Here is a 19,188-nt window from a genome sequence, read left to right on the forward strand (position 1 = left end):
CTAACCTCAAGCAAAGAGAGATATCAATGGAATTATTTGAAGGATGGTGTGGTTATAGTAATTACTCCAAGGAACTGTGCATGCCAAAACAGAGTAATGCACTTTGCATCAAGTGAATCCCCTGACACATGCGCAATAAGTTCTGCTGCGGGGCTGAATATACTACCAATGAAAAAAGCAAAAATTGATGAAAAGAGCTTTGCTTATTTAGAATGCAAAGCAATTTTGCAGTGCATTACATCATTTCAGTGAAGTGACTTCTTTAAGCAGATCATTGCCTATCCTGTGTGTGTGAATTTATAAATAAGATAGTTGCACACTACAGTGCAGAATACAAATATGACACAGTGGACACAATTTCTCTTGTATTTTCATAGGCTTATTACTTGACTGCAAAAAATGCACTCTGCAGTGAAATCTGAACACTAGTTCATCACTTTTAAAAATGTATTTAATTTTAAGAAGTGTGTTGGCTCCCATCTGTTGACATCTCACTGACACTTCATTGTTCAACATGCCTCATTTCATTAGTGTGGAAAAATACTATTGCAGTTATCATTCATGAGTTACGAAGGTTTGTTAAATACAACGTGTTGCAAAAAGCCCTTTATTCTAGTTCATATTTTCTGGCTTTTTCTTTGATAGTACAGCAGCTTGTATTGTTGTTGTTTAGTCATTTAGTCGTGTCCGACTCTTCATGACCCATAGACCAGAGCACCCCATAGACCAGAAGACAGGCACTCCTGTCTTCCACTGCCTCCCGCACTGTTGGCGGCTTCGAGAACACTGTCCAACCATCTCATCCTCTGTCGTCCCCTTCTCCTTGTGTCCTCCATCTTTCCCAACATCAGGGTCTTTTCCAGGGAGTCTTCTCTTCTCATGAGGTGGCCAAAGTATTGGGGCCTCAGCTTCAGGACCTGTCCTTCCAGTGAGCACTCGGACTGATTTCCTTCAGAAATGGATAGGTTTGATCTTCTTGCAGTCCATGGGACTCTCAAGAGTCTTCTCCAGCACCATAATTCAAAAGCATCAATTTTTCGGCGATCAGCATTCTTTATGGTCCAGCTCTCACTTCCATACATCACTACTATTGTATAAAGGTAAAGCCTGACCATTAGGTCCAGTCGTGACCGACTCTGGGGTTGCGACACTCATCTCACATTACTGGCCGAGGGAGCTGGCGTACAGCTTCCAGGTCATGTGGCCAGCATGACAAAGCCGCTTCTGGTGAACCAGAGCAGCACACGGAAACACCTTTTACCTTCCTGATTGGAGCGGTACCTATTTATCTACTTGCACTTTGACGTGCTTTCGAACTGCTAGGTTGGCAGGAGCTGGGACCGAACAATGGGAGCTCACCCAGTCGCAGGGATTCGAACCACCGACCTTCTGATCAGCAAGCCGTAGGCTCTGTGGTTTAACCCACAGCGCCACCTGTGTCCCACTTGTATATCCACTAACAAATGTAAAGTAGGTGGAGAACGCCACCATTCTTGCTTAAATGCAAACTGTGCAGAGGCTGTAAAGCCATAGGTGACCATAACTAGGCACCAGAGAAAGAGATCACTATGGACATAAGTGGGGACTTGTTTTTCTGGATGACCAGTACCCTTAGACCTTGTAAATATGATATATTTTGCAGCATTATAGCAGTGCAGCACCTATGTGATTGACAGACATACTGTTGCATCCTCAGCATTAATAAGAATTTTGTCACTGATGCAAAGGCAGAGTTGGCTTTGATACCTCTCTATTGTTTTCTATAATGTCATACAGTCACCCACGATAAGGTCTTACTCCAATATATAAAGCAAACATCTAAGCGGAGAGAGACAAATACAATGAAACGAGGCAAGGTGCCTGTGTCTCCACAAAATCTCTGTCTGTTATTATCAGACATCTGATTACTACTGAGAGATAAAATCAATACTAATATCATTTGCGTAGGTCAGCTCAATACTAATAAACATTTGCGCATGGCTACAAGCTTGCAGGAAATATATCAGCCTGAAAAGATTAAATAATTTTCCTTCAATGTAGCACCGTACTGATATTTCTAAGTTCATGTATATATCATGTATATGATATATACATGGCTTCTAACTAGGGATAAAAAAAAGACAATAGTTCTGAGGTCTGGTAATGATATGTCAAAGAAAAGCAAGTGTACGAAAGGACAGAAGTCTACATATTTTTGCAGTGTAAGTGTTATTACTGAGCTGTCCCTAAGTTAAACTTAATACGAACGAATGGCTGAAATGCAGCAAAACTATAGCCTACTAAAACTGATTGAAAAGTTCCATAGCCAACCATTATGGAGGCTTCCTTGCATCTCTGAAGAATGTTAAGCAAAGCCAGTGTAGGAGAAGATAGCAGACTTAATTGAATTGCATAACGTTTTGTTAACTTTATTAGAACCAACCAAAATATACCAAAATGGAACTTAAGAACTTTAAAAATGTGCCCTTCCTGCGCATCACATTTATATATGAAATATAAATTTAGCACCGGCATTTTAATATTTGTACTCTGCAGTTTGAAAGCATGACAGTGCAAGTAGATAAATAGGTACTGCTGTGGCAGGAAGGTAAACGGTGTTTCCATGTGCTCTGGCTTCCATCATGGTGTACCATTGCACCAGAAGTGGTTCAGTCATGTTGGCCACATGACCTGGAAAAGCTGTCCGCAGACAAACGCTGGCACTCGTCACAGTTCTCTGTGCGCCAGTAGTGGCTTAGTCATCCCAGCCACATCACATGAACAAGAAAGCTGTCTGGGGACACACACAAGCTCCCTCGGCCAGAAATGTGAGATGAGCACCCCACCCCATAATTGCCTTTGACTGGACTTAACCATCCAGGGGCCCTTTACATTGACTGCTCTGGTATATGTAAGGAAGGAAATGCTGGACATATTTCAGGCAGGTCTCAGTGTGTGGGAAAGGAAAAGTCTTACTTTTCTTTTGATAGGCCATATCAGACCAAGGTGAGCGAACCATCACATGAATTCTTTAAAAGCCAAGCACAGCCTATTCTTCCAGACCATGTATCTTACAGTAGTTAAAATTAAAGCCAAGAAATGCATACATTCCTCTCTTCTTCTTTTTTTGAGTTTTCAGTTCTATTGCTATTAATGGTTTCTTTTTCCACTGTGAGAATGTGCTTTTGATTTGTCAAGCTGCATTGCAAGAGATGTCTTTATAGCAAATGTTTCAAGCTGAACTGGTTTTATAAATTTATGCAGAAAGCACAGAGCAGAACCCTACAGAACATTGTAAGAATATGGCTGGGATCCAACAGAATCTAGTGCAAGCAAAAAGGTTGAGCAAGGGGGACCCACACTTTTCACTGATTTCCCTTTCACCTGCAACCTTGCAGCCATACCCCACAACTTTCCTGTGAGCCCACAACCTGGCGGTCAATATGAGCTTTTTTAAAAAATACAGAGTAGAAGAGAAGTTAGAAAGCCTAGTTTATTCCTGGTTAGGGAAGTTTTTAATGTTTCATCTTTTGTCATGTTTTTAATGTTCTGTTGGGAACCGCCCAGAGTGGCTGGGGAAACCCAGCCAGATGGGCATGTTATAAATATTATTATTATTATTATTCCATGAGGGGAGAAATGGTGCTCATAATTATTGTGATCAAACCCTTTAAAAACAGTACTATGCACACCTACATGTTTATATTATTTTTGAATCTTATTTTATTGCTACTTGAATGTTAAGGACAAAAAAGGGGCATGACTTAATTAACGTGGCAGCTGAGAACCAGTGTTGCACTTTAATTTTGAATCATAAAAGTCAATACACTGTTTTAAAGTTTGAATATCAAGCCAGCCTGAAAAGAAGACTATAAATATGTTGGCCTTCTCTCTAATGGATTCAGTCATAGAAATTCTAGGACATAATCCAAAGATCCATATGTGCAATTGTGTAGAAATGAAAACTGTGCTGCGCTCTGCTCTGTCTTACACATCCAATATTGGTACAGCCTACTACACAAGCAAGGTAAAATAAGTCTAGAATAAATAACTAAGTATGCCAGACAACGTAACCACTGGTGCATTGTTTCTGTGATTTATGTCTTCGTATTGTCAAGTAGGAAAGGTTTTCAAATGTACACTAGCTGTACCTGGAGCTTAAAAAGAGGTTAACAGTTAAGGATCTACCCTAACCAAAAAGAAGGATATTGAACCCTAAGCCTAGACAACCCTTCTACCTTCAAGGAGCAGACTAGGTCACAGCGCAGGCCCTGATCTTGCACACACAATGTTTACGGAGTGTGTGTGTGTGTCTTCATAGCAGTATTTTACCAAAAGAACTATACTATTGTTTCAATATTGCACAAGGGAGCTATTACAGAGGCATAAGTAGAAAGATCTAAGGCTGCTGGCACAGGGAATGGCAAGAAATAACTTGGGTTATACTGGTTTGCTCAGAAGTCACTAACAGTGCTAATATTTTAGAGTATAATAAAATACACTTCAGTCTTTTCCTTTTTTTGCTCAGCTTCATTCATCTGTCAACTATTATGATACCTGAGCATATAAAATACTGGTGCTAATTTAGCCTGCTGAAAGTGTTCTCAGAAAACTCACGGGACATATATGGTATGTCCCAAAATGTGGGTCTGATGGTAATGCTGCATATGCTGCTTTACAAAGATTTCCCCCTTTTAGCGCCGTTCTGTGCCCAATAAGCACGAGTGAAGAATTCCACACTCCAGTCTGCTGCCCTGGCTCCGCCCACCTGCCTGCCCCCGATTGAGTAGTTCAAATTTTAGGCAGACTATCCCACCATCCACAGCAGCCAGCCATGGATGGATCTAATGGCCAGCTGCAAAAGAGGCGTTTTATCACCTCTGAGGAAATTGGAGGAAGCTTGTAATGGGCAACAACTGTCGCCCACCCTGGAACCAGATAAGCAGCTGTTGCCACCTGCATGTGTTTAGTTGAAGAAGCCATCCAAGAAGCATATAACAATGTCAGAATCACCTCCCCCACAATGGGAAATTATTGTGCAAAAGTTTTCGTTTCTGTTTTTCAAAATTTGAAATTCAGAGCTTTCACACAGATTGCTAATAAAAGGAATACTTTGTTACTGAAACAAACATTTGCCCTTTCCTGCCACTTTTCATTTTCTTTTTATGCAGCTTTAATGTTCCTTTGGTTTTGTATTTATGATAAAGAATAAGGAAATAAGAAGATTTTACTAATTCAGTATTTTGATAAAGCTAATTTTGGATGTGTGGTGATTTTTAAATAAATGGATGCAGGCAACTGTCTTGTCATCGTCTCCCCCCCCCCCAAATGAGAATAGTTAGAAAATGAATTATGAAATTATGCAAACATTATTGTTTCACGTACTTTAAGAAGACCTGCTAGGCATAACATGGATTCCAGTTTAATTGAATATTCTGGGTTAAACTTTACCTTTTCAATTATGGAACCAAAAAAAGGGGGCTTTCTGTTGTACTTTTTTGAAAAATTCACCTGCAAAATATTTAGTTCACTGAAACAAATCATGACAATCCAAGCCTGGCCAAGAATTTGGCTTGGACGTTTTCAACAAACATGGAAAAACACGTAAGAAAAGATAAACTTTGCTAAAGCTCTTTATATAGCAATATACTGCCAAGGTTTTATTCAAATCAAATGTTTTGCCATAGGTTGAGATAAGATGCCTGCATGTTCTTGGGTAAGAAGGGAATCTAATCACTTGTTTTTCATTTTTGCTTTGTCTTAATGAAAGAAAGAGGCTTCAGAACTTGGCAGGCAAACATATTTGGAGAAAATGTTAATTTTCTGTACCTGAAAAATATGAACAAATGTTTTGCTCTGGTTACAGCACACAACAGCACTTAGAAATGGGATGGCATAATTCCCTGGCTGACTGGCAGGCATTGGCCTCTGTGGCTTGCTTGAAGAACAAGGTCATAACAGAGAGAAAAGAGGCAGGAGCATGCAACACTGTGCTAGATCATCCCCACCTTCTCTCTCTCTCTCTCTTTGACTCCTGTAGTCCCTGGCACCAGTGAAACCATTTAACGTGGCACATGGACAATCTCCTAAAATGGGAAGATTTCCTCGGGCAACAGCAACATGAGAATGAAGGATACTGGTGCAATGGGGAAGAGATGGCTGTTCTGCCTCCAAACTAGAGTGCTGTGTGCTTAGCCAAGTTGCTGGGCCTCCATCCTCACTGCCTTTGCCCAAAGCCCGTAGGGCCCACGGCACCTGGCACAGAATGTTTCCTTGTTTTCAACATGCATGGGTGTTTGCTTGCTTTTAAAATCCATTTCCTTCCCCCCTTTTCATTTGCATCCCACCTTTTTCTCAAGGTGATGTGCATGGTTTTCCACAACAACCCTGGGAGGTATAGAGTGTATCACAGAATTGGAGAATTGGAAGGGACCCTGAGGGTCATCTAATTCAACCCCTTACAATGCACGGATCCTGCCCACAGCCATCCCTGTGTGGGCTCTAGCCTCCAACCTCCTGGTTAAACAGCCAGATGTACTGGCCCATTGTGCCACAGGGTTGATTTTAAAAATATATATCTTAATCCAAGATTGCATTCAACTGAACTAGCATGAAGAAACATCAGTAGCAATGATAGGATCTGCTATTCCGCCCTCCTCAAAAACAAGACCATTTTGAATACTTTCTAAAAGATTACAGGATATATATGCAGTATTTCACTCGTTAAGAGCTGTTCTATTATGGCACATCCCGCAATGCTGAGATGTGGCTTCTCAGATGGGTTTTTAAAAAGTAATCACTGAAACAATGTGCGCCACATTTCTCTCAGAAACTCAAAAGCACAGAAGGGTAAGGGAGGGATGACCACATTTAAAGATTTTCAGGAGTTCCAGAACCAGCTTTTCAACATTTGCTTGGGAAATGTTCTATAATACACGAATACTTCAAAACTTCAAAAACTAAGCCTATTAAAATAAGATTCTGCTCAAGGATAACAAGAACTTCAACCCGGAACACTCTAAATTTAATAACATGCTCAACCAAATGCAAAATTCTATTTAGCACTGGATCAGAATCTAATTGTTCTGCTTCATTATCCAATACAAATAATACATCCCACTAAGGAACTTGTGTCTATTTGCTTTCTTAGATTATTTCAGGCCCCCTATATATGCATAGTAACAGAACTGCTAATATTTTTCGTAACATTTCATAAAATAGAAGTGCCTTTCCAAACAAGGTTTAATATTTCTTTGTCACTTGTCTAGCATTGCTCAAATCATCTGAACATATGATGGACGCCCCCCTTTACAAATTTTTCAGTGTGTCTCATATAAACATTCAATATACATTGTAAAGGAAACAGTACATAACAAACAGGAAAATGCATAAAACAATTCCTAGTCACAACTGAACAAACAGCAGCAAATCCTCTCACAACTAGTAACTCTTTTTCAATATCTGGATGCTTTTATGCACTTCTGCTTTCTAGTAAAGGGAAGATAATCCCCACCCCTACATACATTCAATATATACCTACATCCTTTGGCAAAATCATAAACTTGAGACAAAAGTAAAATGTGATTTTTATATTTATTCAGTATTACTACTACTAATAAATCAAGTGAACCCTGAGTAAATAATACATTTACTCCATAAGTTCGATGGATTTAATCAACTTTGGTCCACCTTGTCCCTGGGCCAGGATCAGGATACCTACAACTATTTTTTGCTGGAGACCATCGATATGATGGCATTTCAGTCCAGTTTACTTTCATACCTCAAAAAGCCCCACATGCTTTCACACTATTTTCATTGTTCTCACCATTCAAACAATGCAACATCTAGGATTCAACATCAAGTATTAGGGGTGTGTCCTTAAATCGACGCACACAGTTCCGTAAAAAAATATTGCCAATGCACTTGCAAAACCAGAAGGAAGTTCAATTCATCATTTCAGATCACTTATCCTCATTGCTCCAAATGCAAACTATTTTATGTGTAAATTCAGTGTATTTGTTGGTTATACCACTTACCATTGGAGAGAAATTAACCACAGAGGCACCATGACTGCCAGCATTGCACTTAAAATTCAAACGTTGGTCTGTCTCCCTGTTCCCTTTGTTGCGGCTCAGTGGCCTGTCTGGATCTGCAGATATTTTCTGGAAGGCAGTGCAAGTCACCCCCATGAAGCTGGATGGCTTGATCATAAAGGCCTCCAGAGCAATATTAAGAGAAACCTGTCAAAACAAATTTGAGGAGCTGGTGTAGCTTTAACATATTTTTACAGGCAATAACTTGTATAAAATCTACATTACGTATTTGCATATGCTGTACTATACAAACACACATACATAATGCATCACAAAACACCATTCATGTGCACCCATAAAGTTACATAGCTTATAGGCTTGCATCACTATTTTTAATTTTTAAAAATGTACAAGGATCTTCTTTTTTAAATGTAAAAGGACCTAACTCATTTCTTAAATTTTATCTTTACAGAGAAGAACTATATTAACTGAACAAAATAAAAAAAATTCCTTCCAGCAGCACCCTAGAGACCAACTAAGTTTGGTATGAGCTTTCGTGTGCATGCACACTTCTTCAGATACACTGAAGCAGAAGTTCCCAGATGCTTATATATAGTCAGATGGTGGGGGGGGAGGTATTACTCAGAAGGGTGGAGGGAGTGGGTGATGGACAGACTGATAGTTGTTGATGACCGTTAACGACTACAAATGGTCTACAGGAAAAAGCAAGGGGTGAGAAGTCCTACGTCAGACCAACACGGCTACCTACCTGTAACTAGATATTAACTGGAATAATTGCATTTTAACAATCAATAGTTGTTTGTTTTAACAAGATTCCTACAGTCAGACGCTCACCGCCTTTGAAATGAATGGGAAATGTGCAGGAATTCAGATTGGCCAATTTCATCCTGCAGTGCTATGGCAGTAATAATTCATATCATATTACTATGGCAAATAATGTGGTCAAGGAAGGAATAGTTCAAGTTTCTCTAGAGTATCTACAGCCAAATGGATGGTCTTCTTGAATTTAGACACATTTCTTAGGGTTCCATGATGTAAAGTAGTGATTAACAGTTACAGAGGAGGTGAAGTGACAACAATGGTCAAAAAAATATTTTCAGTTTTGTTAGCTGGAATCATTTACATCTTCAAGAAGATACGGTCTTTTCATATTAAGAGAGAAATGGAGACTAGCACTGTCTCAGCGATGCAGTTTGCTTAATTGCTGCTGGCCAGCCTCCAAAATGAACAGCAGTTGTTTGGTATTGTACGAGACTACACAGAGAAGTCTACAGCTTTATTTACAAGTTGAAGTTGACTGTACGCTAATTTGACTACAGAAAGGGGGGGGGGACATAAAGAATGGCTAAGTAGAATCAAGACAAAGAAGCAGTCTGTCTAATTGTCCGCAAAGGGAGATAGTTACCCTTAAACAACAACGAGAAAAATGACCTATGGTACTTGACATCTAAAAACATTTACCGTCGTGTCATCATCAGCTTCTGGATAACTAAGCAATATATGCATACTACATATACAACATGAAGCAACCCGTGTGTGTGTGTGTGTGTGTGTGTGTGTGTGTTAGTTCTGGCTGGACACACATTGCAGCTTACTGACTTCAAAAACAGGTGCAAATATGAAAGGGGAATGCAAGGGGAATCAGCTCTACCAATAGTTCCCAGTAGGGGAGGTTTTACAGATAATGGAGAGCCTTCCAAATAACAGAGATACAGACAGTTACTCCCAGAATCAGTGAAGTCTATCACAGTACAAAAGCCAACTATCACCAGGGATAAGAAAGATATATTGGAAGAGGTGACAGAACAGAACCATGTGATTTTAGAAGACCACAATAATGATCACAGGCCAGCCACATCACAGGCATCAGCTAGCAGAGCTAAAGGAGAAGTTTCTTGTTTCTCCTAGACTGGATGACAAAATGTAGACTTTTTAAGAAGTTGCTGACAACTTGAAGACATTCCACTAATTTTAGGTAGCCTCACTACTTCTTGTTCAGTATGTACATTTGGTGAAAATTTAATGGACACATTCAAAATACTTTGAAATTGTACACCATCATCCAAGCTCACAGATTTCCTGATTCACAATATCTTCTTTCTCGATCAAGTTTCAGCATTTTAATTCCACCACCCCACTTCCCCCAGAAAACAAAATTATGCCTTCAAATATCTGTTCAGGGTTTCCACAGCCACCTTAGAATTATTGGAAAAGTTAACAGAGCTGAGTTCAGCTGTATATCGATGACACCTCAGTCCAAACCTCTGAAGACTACAACCAGTAGTTTTATGTGAATGTTGAAAAACATGAGGGTCAGGGTGGAACCTTATGGCACCCTGAAGGCCTATGGCCAAGGGTTGGAACTACCTCCTGAACCCTGATCTCCAAGCAGGACCAGAAGTACTGCAAAACAATGCCCCTTAGTTGCATCCCCAAGAGACTGGCCGGAAGATACCATGGCTAATGATATCGAAAGCCACTCAAAGATCCAGGAGAACCAAGATCAAACTCTCCCTCTATCCATTTCCTGGCATAGGTTCATCTGAAACCCAAGCCAAAGGCAAGTCTGGAATTTTAAAACAAGGACAACTAAAAGTACACATTGTTATGATTCACAAATAAGTTATGCAGTATCTAACTGAAACTTCAGCAAATAAAATCAAATTGAGTATGTTCCCACCACTCTGAATAACTCCTGACATGCCCTTCCCTATTATGTGAAAAGCACAGCACAATCTATAGGAAGCTCATTCAGGAAAGGTGCTCTAAGGACTCCTGTTTTTCCCTTCCTTTGATGTGTGGAAGGCAGATTCCAATAGATAAACTATCTAGGTTTCCAATTCGTTGTTTCATATATTGGCATCCAAAGGACTTCTTCTAGATCAGAATTTGTTTTTGCATGTTATCGTCCAGTCTCACTGAATACCTGCTGCTGTAACATGAAACATGGTAGTCAGAGATAAGAACTGACTTCTAAATGCAAAACTAAATCTGATTATGGATCCTCTGCTACGGCCATATGGCATCAGTTATATCTTTACTAATATTCTGACGTATGCAACTAGCTGGAAATCCTAAGCAATGCAATCCAAGAAATGCTTTCTGTTCTAACAGAAACTGAGGTTTGGAAGGCTTTTATTCTGAACTATCACTTTATTATTTGGTTCATATTATTAGGGGAAAGTGTGTTCTAATAATTCAAAAGCAGTAAAAAGGGAAAACTAATAGTTTAAATCAGTGGTTCCCAAATACGGTAGCTAAGTACTGCAGACCCCCTGTTTTCCAAAAGCCAAGCCACGGACCCCCTACTTTTGAAAATGTTGATATCTCTGTGGTAGCTTTTGTTATGTGAATGGTGTCACCATATCCTCCATCATGTCCCAGCACAAAATTGGGCCACTCCTGTGTGGGTCAAATGACTTGCATGTTTTTGGGTGCCCTGCAGAATGGAATGTCCTGGACAGTTGCTGGGTATGTATCACAGACCCCCTGGGTGGCTTACGCAGACCCCCTGCAGTCTGCAGACTACCAATTGGGAACCACTGGTTTAAAACAACTGGTTAAAGGCAGGAGCGGGCAAAGCAAACCTACTGTTCATTTTCTGGGTGATTTGCAGTAGACTTGCAAAAGTTTGTGACTCTAAATTGTTTAGCAACAGCGACAACAAAACTACTATTCTCACTTAAATTGGGCTTTTTAAATGAAGAAAGGTAGTAGTAGTTTTTGTGTGAAAGGACTGTGAGGTCAGTTAAGCTCTGGCATTGGAAACACATTCCTAGGTTCAGAATATGCTCATAGGTATCCTGTGTTTTGGTTTTATTTTTAAAAAATGGTTGTGCCTTTTGCACCTGGCTTGGAGTTTTAGTAAATATATAGAGCTTGGAGTTTTAGTAAATATATATATATCAAAAATCAAAGTAGATGTGACAAACTTTGTTGTCACAAAGTCTAGCCCTATTCCACCTCTACATTAAAGTATATCACTCTCAGCAGAAATAACTAATCCCACAGTAATTACTCTTGGTTGGTGGTGTCAGACTCCTTCTGTCTCTACGTAACTCAAAATATGATTACTACTACTATTAAGTTTTCAAGTTGTGTGTTGCAACATCTCAAAACATCTCAAAAAATATGGATCAATCATTTATCTAATATAGATTATCGGTCACACCATGGTGGTAGTGGTTTTAAAAAAGGGGAGTACCGGTAAGTACTAATAATTATTATCATTTCTAAGTCCTGGTGATGAACACCAGCTCTTAAGACAACATGCATTGGGTGCTACAAAATCAGTTGAGATATAAACCAATACTGTATGCATACCCAGATCCCCCCCCCCATCCCTCTCTGCTTCTCCCTCCTATTCCCACATTTTCCATATCAAAAAGCCACAAATAAATCTCAAGAAATACCTTTGATATGACCTGTGTATTACTGGTCAGAGTTTGATTTGCAATATGTTCCACACACTGTACAATCCTAGTACAAGCTTTATCTTCCTTTTGTGCCATCCATAATACATGGTCATTTACCAGCATTATATTGCTGGCAATCTCAACTACAGCATCTGCAAGCTGGTAAGAGGGAAGGGGGGAAAAAGACATAGTGCAAAGTATTTGACTACTGCACAACAATGACATAAAAGCACAATTGAAAAGCAGCTACATTTAACTGGTCTAGTGAGCATTTCAGGAATTACTAGATCTTAGGGCATCAACCTAAATCCTGTATTCTGGCTATAAAACTAAATTGATTTCTTATGGATAAGCCTGTCCCCAAGTCAGTGACTATAAAGTCAAAACTGTTTCAGAATTATATGAGCCCAAGCAATAATGTTCCATTGACATAAAGTATATCATGCTATGAGTGCTTTACCAGTGATTTGTTCCTCTTCCAGCCCCTGCCCCGACTACAGATGCAATCTAATCCCACTCCATGTATTCTTTTTCCAAGTTAAGTAAATGTGAGAGAGGGGATAGTGGGGATAAGCAACTAGCATCTCTCTCCCAACTGTTCTTCTCATTGCCCTCCATGAGGATGAAGTGGGGGGGGGCTCCTGTTCTTGTGCAGGATCCCTGTTTTATAAGTAAATAAATGGCTAGTGCCCCGATTCAGTTGTGAGGTCAAATACAACTTGAAATATGGGTTATGCTACTATATATAGTGACTATGTGTATCAGGAGTGGGGAATCTATGGTTCTCCAGATGTTCCTGAACTAAAACTCCCATCAGCCTTAACAAGCATAGCCAATGGTTTGGGATGCTGGGTGTTGTAGTTCAGCAATATCTGGAGAGCCAAAGGTTCCCCATGCCTGATGTAGATTGTCATCATTCTTTTAGTGAAAGCCCAAACCCAAAGGTTTTCACTAAGATGTGTTAAGCATCTCACTACTTTCTACAAAGAATGACAGAGGACAAGATGGTTGGACAGTGTTCTCAAAGCTACGAACATGAGCCTGACCAAACTGCGGGAGGCAGTGGAAGACAGGAGTGCCTGGCATGCTCTGGTCCATGGGGTCACGAAGAGTCGGACATGACTAAACGACTAAACAACAACTATTTTTTTATATAAATCTATTTTTTAATACCATGTTGAGGCCTTGCCTCTTTTACCCTATTTGGGTTTGGTACTGACCCTCTTTTTTCCCTTTGTAAACTATGGGGAATGCATGCCCACTTTGGGTCACTGTGCCAACTACCTATGAAGGCACCGTGAATGTTGGAGAAAGCAGATGTCTAGAAGTATCAAAATATATGAAGCACATCATGCCAGCTTGCAGCTAAAATATTGTTCACGGCAATAATACTAAATAGGATTAGAACTCTTATGATATTTCAAGAACTGCCTTCATTTCAACCTTAGTGAAGAAGCTGTGCATAAAACAGAACAAAAGGACCCCCTACACACACACTAGATCCAGCCAATGGGGTATTAGGTCCAGTATCTTGTTTCCAGCTGTAACTAGACATAGCATCTAGGAGGCAAGCACAAGGTCTGAAAGACGCAGCCTTTCCCCACCAGTAGTAACTACCCTAACCATAATCTGTCCTGCAGCCCTCTATGTATCCTGAAAATCTGCTCCAGAAGAATGAGGAATCCTCTGGAGTAAATTTTGGGGGTATGGAAGGAGAATAAGCTCATTTAAACAAGTGGAATTGTGTTTGTATAGCACTGGATACAACCCTATATAATTATTGTTGTAATGGGGGAAAAAATCTAATTCCAATGAAATTAAAAATGTGCATACTTGAAGTATCTGGTTGAAAAGTCTCTTAAAATACAGAAATTTTTGCTGGGTATTTGATGCTGGGTATTTGATACTAAATTTAAGATTATGCCTCTGTTCTTTCTTTTTCAGCATCCAACAGTCACATATTCATTAGTTAGACAGTATCTTACATCTTTTATTTCATCCATATATATGATTAGCTTTTCCAGCATGTAAGCCAAATAGATAATGTCCTCCTTATCTGAAAAGTTGGCAGCATCTCTTGTGTAGGTTGCAAGCTGATGGGAAAATTCAAGTGCATTGGTGGAATTAAGATGCATCTGGAAATAGAATACACAAAAAAATGCTCCTATAAAACACAGCCAAATGTTTAACCCCAGTTGCACTTTAAAAAAATAAATAAATTCAGTCTTACAGATGAAAAATGTATTCATGCAAAAATTCAGTCTCAATCTTCAGCCCTTTACAGGGCAAAATACTTGCTACAAACAAAGCCGTACACAGTTAAGTCATCAGGTAACTTTTACACCTTGGTGCCACTACCACTGATCCTGCTTCACTAGCTTGCTAACTGAACAGATGTATTAAGGATAGATATCATGAGCATCTTGTGTGAATCTAGAAGTAGGGAGTAGAGAAACTTTGGCCCTCCAGATGCTGATGAACAACTTCCATCAGTCCTAGTAAACACAACCAATGGCCAGGGATGAGGGGAGTCATAGCTCAACAACATCTGGAAGGCCAACGTTTGCAGGCCCAGGTGCACTAAGCCCTCTGCCAGGGCCAGGAATTCAAAGAAAGCTATGAAACACAGGACAGCCATGTTGGGATAAAATACAACCACAACTTTATTAATTACAGATGTAAGTAGGTTTGGTGTAGGCATTGGGTATGTATCTGGAATCAACCTACCCATGTGCTGGCCGATTGGGGTCGCCCTATGACATACATCAAATTGGGGTGACCCCTTCAGCAGCACCAACCTAGGAGGTGCTATGGTCTGTTGGCTCCCATCAGGGTACCTGTACAGAAGCACCATCCCCACTGACCGCTTTAATGGGGTATCCTGTCGCTTGTTGTGGTAGAGTGTGATTCCCCCTCTGGCTAAGGATCCAACCCAATGTCTTACCTGCCATCAAGTTGTGACGATTGCTATGAGGTCGGCAAACTCCCCAGCCAGGGTCAACTGGATTGAGAGAAAAGTCTTGCCTGGTCCCAAATATGGCGACTCAGTTCTTCCATAGCAAAGCCATGAACACGACCCGACAGCCTGCCATTGTGCAACTCATTATATATAACTTAGCGTGGGAGGGTTGGAAAATTGGCTCTGACTGAGCTGCCAGGGGCTGATCGCATCCCCTATTTATGCTCAGGGAGCGGATCCAACTGGAAGCAGTGGAGAGAGTAGGGTCCCTCAGCCACTTCCCCATAACCACCCATGATTGGGCAGCTTGAATGGAGGCTCTTGTGAAGGTAGGGAGCGGCCTTTCCCCTCTCCTGATCTATATAATAAACACTTCTGACTTTCCTTGTTCAAACCTAGAACACTTGTAGAACTTAGATACTCAAAGCATATTTCAGATCCTGTCCTTGAAATATACCTTAGATAACAAAGAAGTAAACTTCTATTTCTGTGCAGTGTGCTGATAAGGGATGTGCAACATCTACAGTATGCTCTATGCATAACAATTGGTGTCATTTTACCTGACTAAAAGCATGAAGGACTTGAGTAGCTTCTTGTGAGTAAGGACATTCAGAATAGCTTTCTTCAGCCCACCGACCTGTGCGATTACACTTACGCCATGCTTTTGACTCTTCTGCTCCATTCAAGAGGGAAGCTGGATTGACAGAATACTGGAGACATGGGTGGTAAGCAATTACGCCAGCCAGAGTTTTGGGCCATCTACAAGCAAAATAACAATAATCAATAATCAACTAAGGATGCAATTCTGTGCACCAGGGGTAGCGAACATACTGCCCTCTAGAAGTTGTTGAACTACAATTCCCATCATCCCTCACAATTAGCCACGCTGAAAGGAGTTGCTGTCCAACATAGGGAGGGCACCATGTTCACCACCCCTGCTGTGCACACTTGCTACAAAATAAGCTCCAATGGGGCTTATTCAGAAGGACTTACTTCTAAGTACACCTAGACTGCATGTGAAATGTTGGTCTTGAATTGGAAGCCCTAAACTGATTCTCTGTGCCTAGTAAGCCAGACTGGAAGGACAGGGTTATCTGCCACCATCATTCATTCATAAAAAAATTGCATCGCGTTTCCCAGAATGCCAATCTATCCTGTAACGGGGTTTGAGGGATTTCTTCTTTTCTTCTGTTTGTTGGAGTTATAAAATTATGTTTATTATATTTGCTTTGTACAGTATTCTGATTTTATATATTTTATTGCTGCAGCTGCTCTGATGCCAAATGGCAAAGGGCAGTATACAAAACTTTTAAAGAAGTAAATAAATAATCAGTACTAAATTATAATGCAGCAATCTAGGTGGGAAATTCACACATCACTAACACTCAAGTGAGAAAATTGGTAGAATATACGCAAACAGTTTGACACAGATAATCTTGAACTGCTATAACAAGAGATGCATGCTTTAATCAGTTTAATTGGGACATTAATCAATTAAAACACTCCACCTAGATGCTTCCCTTTCCATCCTTTTTGTGTCATGTTTATTAATTAAGTAAGCCTACTGGCAGGACTTGTGCTGTCTTTTAATTTCTGAACAGCACCTAGAAATTTCTAGGTCTGGTAACAGTAAGTATTAATCAACAACACTTGGTTCGTCTGTGGGCATCAATTTTACTCACTGATTATGAGAAGAAAACTCATAATCAGTGGAGTTGCAAGTGAACAGCAGTGCTGTTTATTATTTGAAGCTGTTTTGGTTTGATGTGCTATTACACTAGGGAATGATAAAGGGAAAAACTATAGATGGCCTTTTCTTCTAAAAAATGAGTGATAGCTTTTCTTTATTAAACTGTACATTTCCTCTACTTCCTTCCATATATCAAATAGCATATTCTATTAAAGATCCGGTAATATGAAAATGTGTTTACATTGATGGAATGCTGCCTCACAAACACAAATCCTATATACAGAAAACTACCATGTCAGATAGAAGGCTAAGCTAGGTCTGTGCTCCCTGACACATCATTTCCAATGCGCCGGCAGTATTTCTGTATGGAGAGGCATTCTATCATGTCAGGTTTCCACCCGAAGGGATTTAGCCAAGACATGGGTTTATCATCTCCGTGAGAATGGGGCTACAGACATAATAAAAAACTGCATTCTTTTGGAGTTTCCAGAATTTGTATTGTCTTCAGAACAAGAATGGGAGGGCAAGGAGACTACTCCATTGTAGCGCATTTGCTGTGGCAGCCCCCTCCAAAGCCAAGGGAGGGTGCAAGGAAAATTCTCATTATGACTCTTGGGGTGGTGTACAAAATTAGAAACACATTACAAAACATCAATGATAAAAACATAATAAAAAAATAGTAAAGAGCATACTGACAGACAGCCTAATACAGTGGTACCTCGGGTTAAGAACTTAATTCGTTCTGGAGGTCCATTCTTAACCTGAAACTGTTCTTCACCTGAGGTACCCCATTTAGCTAATGGGGCCTCACGCTGCCGCCGCACCACTGCCGCACGATTTCTGTTCTCATCCTGAAGCAAAGTTCTTAAGCTGAGATGCTATTTCTGGGTTAGCAGAGTCTGTAACCTGAAGCATCTGTAACCCAAGGTACCACTGTAGTAAAATAATCATAACAACAGTCCTCTCTCCCACACTTTCACAGGCAATAGTTTATTTAATAGCCACAGGCCTCAGTAAAGAGGAATGTTTTTGCCTGGCATCTAAAGACATGTAATGATGGCACCAGGTGAGCCTCTCTGGGGAGAGCATTCCACAATTGGGGAGCCACCACAGAAAAGGCCTGTTTTCTTGTTGCCACCCTCCAAATCAGGAGATGTGTATGGATGAAACTGGCCACAAATTTATTGACTAACAGAAATAGGTGGGGCTGGCATGGCATTGGGACAGGATCATCTGACCTGAAGTTCAACCTTAAGCACCTGACCAAAGTCTGCGGGGGGAGGGGGGCGGCAGCCACACACCAATGATCCAACGTGGCGCAAAACCACGAGACAGGGACTGCTGATAAGTTAAGTTGGTTTCTGACTAGACCTTCCCCACTTGAGCTAGGATGGGGGGGGTGTGTTCACCCCTCAAGGTCCCTTAAGGGGGTCCTCCCTTTTACCGATACCCTACTCAATGCCATTTCTGCCCAAGCTGTGAAAATGAAGATAAGGCAGCTAACAGACACTTGCTGCCATTGAGCGAAAGGTGAAAACTTCCCAAACAAGGGCAAATTGCAGCTGAGAGTTAAGTTCATTTCTGGCCCTATAAACCAGGGTTTCCCAAACCTGGGTCTCCAGCTGTTGTTGGACTACAACTCCCATCATCCCTAGCTAGCAGGACCAGTGGTCAAGGATGATAGAAATTGTAGTCCAAAAGCAACTGGAGGTCCCAGGTTTGGGAAACCCTGCTCTAAACCAAGAGAGTTTGGAAGTTTGCAGTACATATGGGGGGGAAGGAGTGTTGGAAGAAGGCCGGATGAAATGGGGGCTTGTCCTTTTAAAGGGAGTGCTGCTAGCCCGCCCCTTCCTGAAATCTCCCTAGGCTATGCGAGGTGCAGAGATCCCAAGCTCTAGTGGGAGGATTGCCCTCTCGCTGTGGCAGATGGCTCCAACAGGCTTGCCAAGCCATAAGTAATAGTGAAAAACGAGACACCTCAGATTACTTGATTCTAGCATTAAACCAAGTTGTTTCATCAAGGTTTTCTTCTTCTTCTTCTTCTTTTTTAAACGTGCTGCTATGTTATGCATTGACAGAGACTGAGCCAAA

The 19,188-nt window shown here is 40.7% G+C and overlaps 1 protein-coding gene across 3 annotated transcripts in view; it reads right to left on the bottom strand.

Annotated features, from left to right (window-relative positions):
• ADGRA1 (adhesion G protein-coupled receptor A1) overlaps nucleotides 1-19,188 on the bottom strand; it is a 301,516-nt gene that overhangs the window by 127,881 nt on the left and 154,447 nt on the right. For 2 of the 3 annotated variants that reach the window (XM_035137651.3, XM_035137652.3), the window contains exons 9-12: nucleotides 15,968-16,166; nucleotides 14,434-14,583; nucleotides 12,446-12,607; nucleotides 8,016-8,219 (exon numbers count right to left, since the gene is read on the bottom strand). In XM_035137651.3, coding sequence (XP_034993542.3) covers nucleotides 8,016-8,219; nucleotides 12,446-12,607; nucleotides 14,434-14,583; nucleotides 15,968-16,166 — 715 coding nt within the window. The remainder of the gene's footprint in view (nucleotides 1-8,015; nucleotides 8,220-12,445; nucleotides 12,608-14,433; nucleotides 14,584-15,967; nucleotides 16,167-19,188) is intronic. The other variant, XM_088670391.1, reaches the window with a different exon arrangement.

The sequence above is a fragment of the Zootoca vivipara genome, chromosome 5 (genome assembly GCF_965207765.1).
Source record: "Zootoca vivipara chromosome 5, rZooViv2.hap1.1, whole genome shotgun sequence".
Lineage (NCBI taxonomy): Eukaryota > Metazoa > Chordata > Lepidosauria > Squamata > Lacertidae > Zootoca > Zootoca vivipara.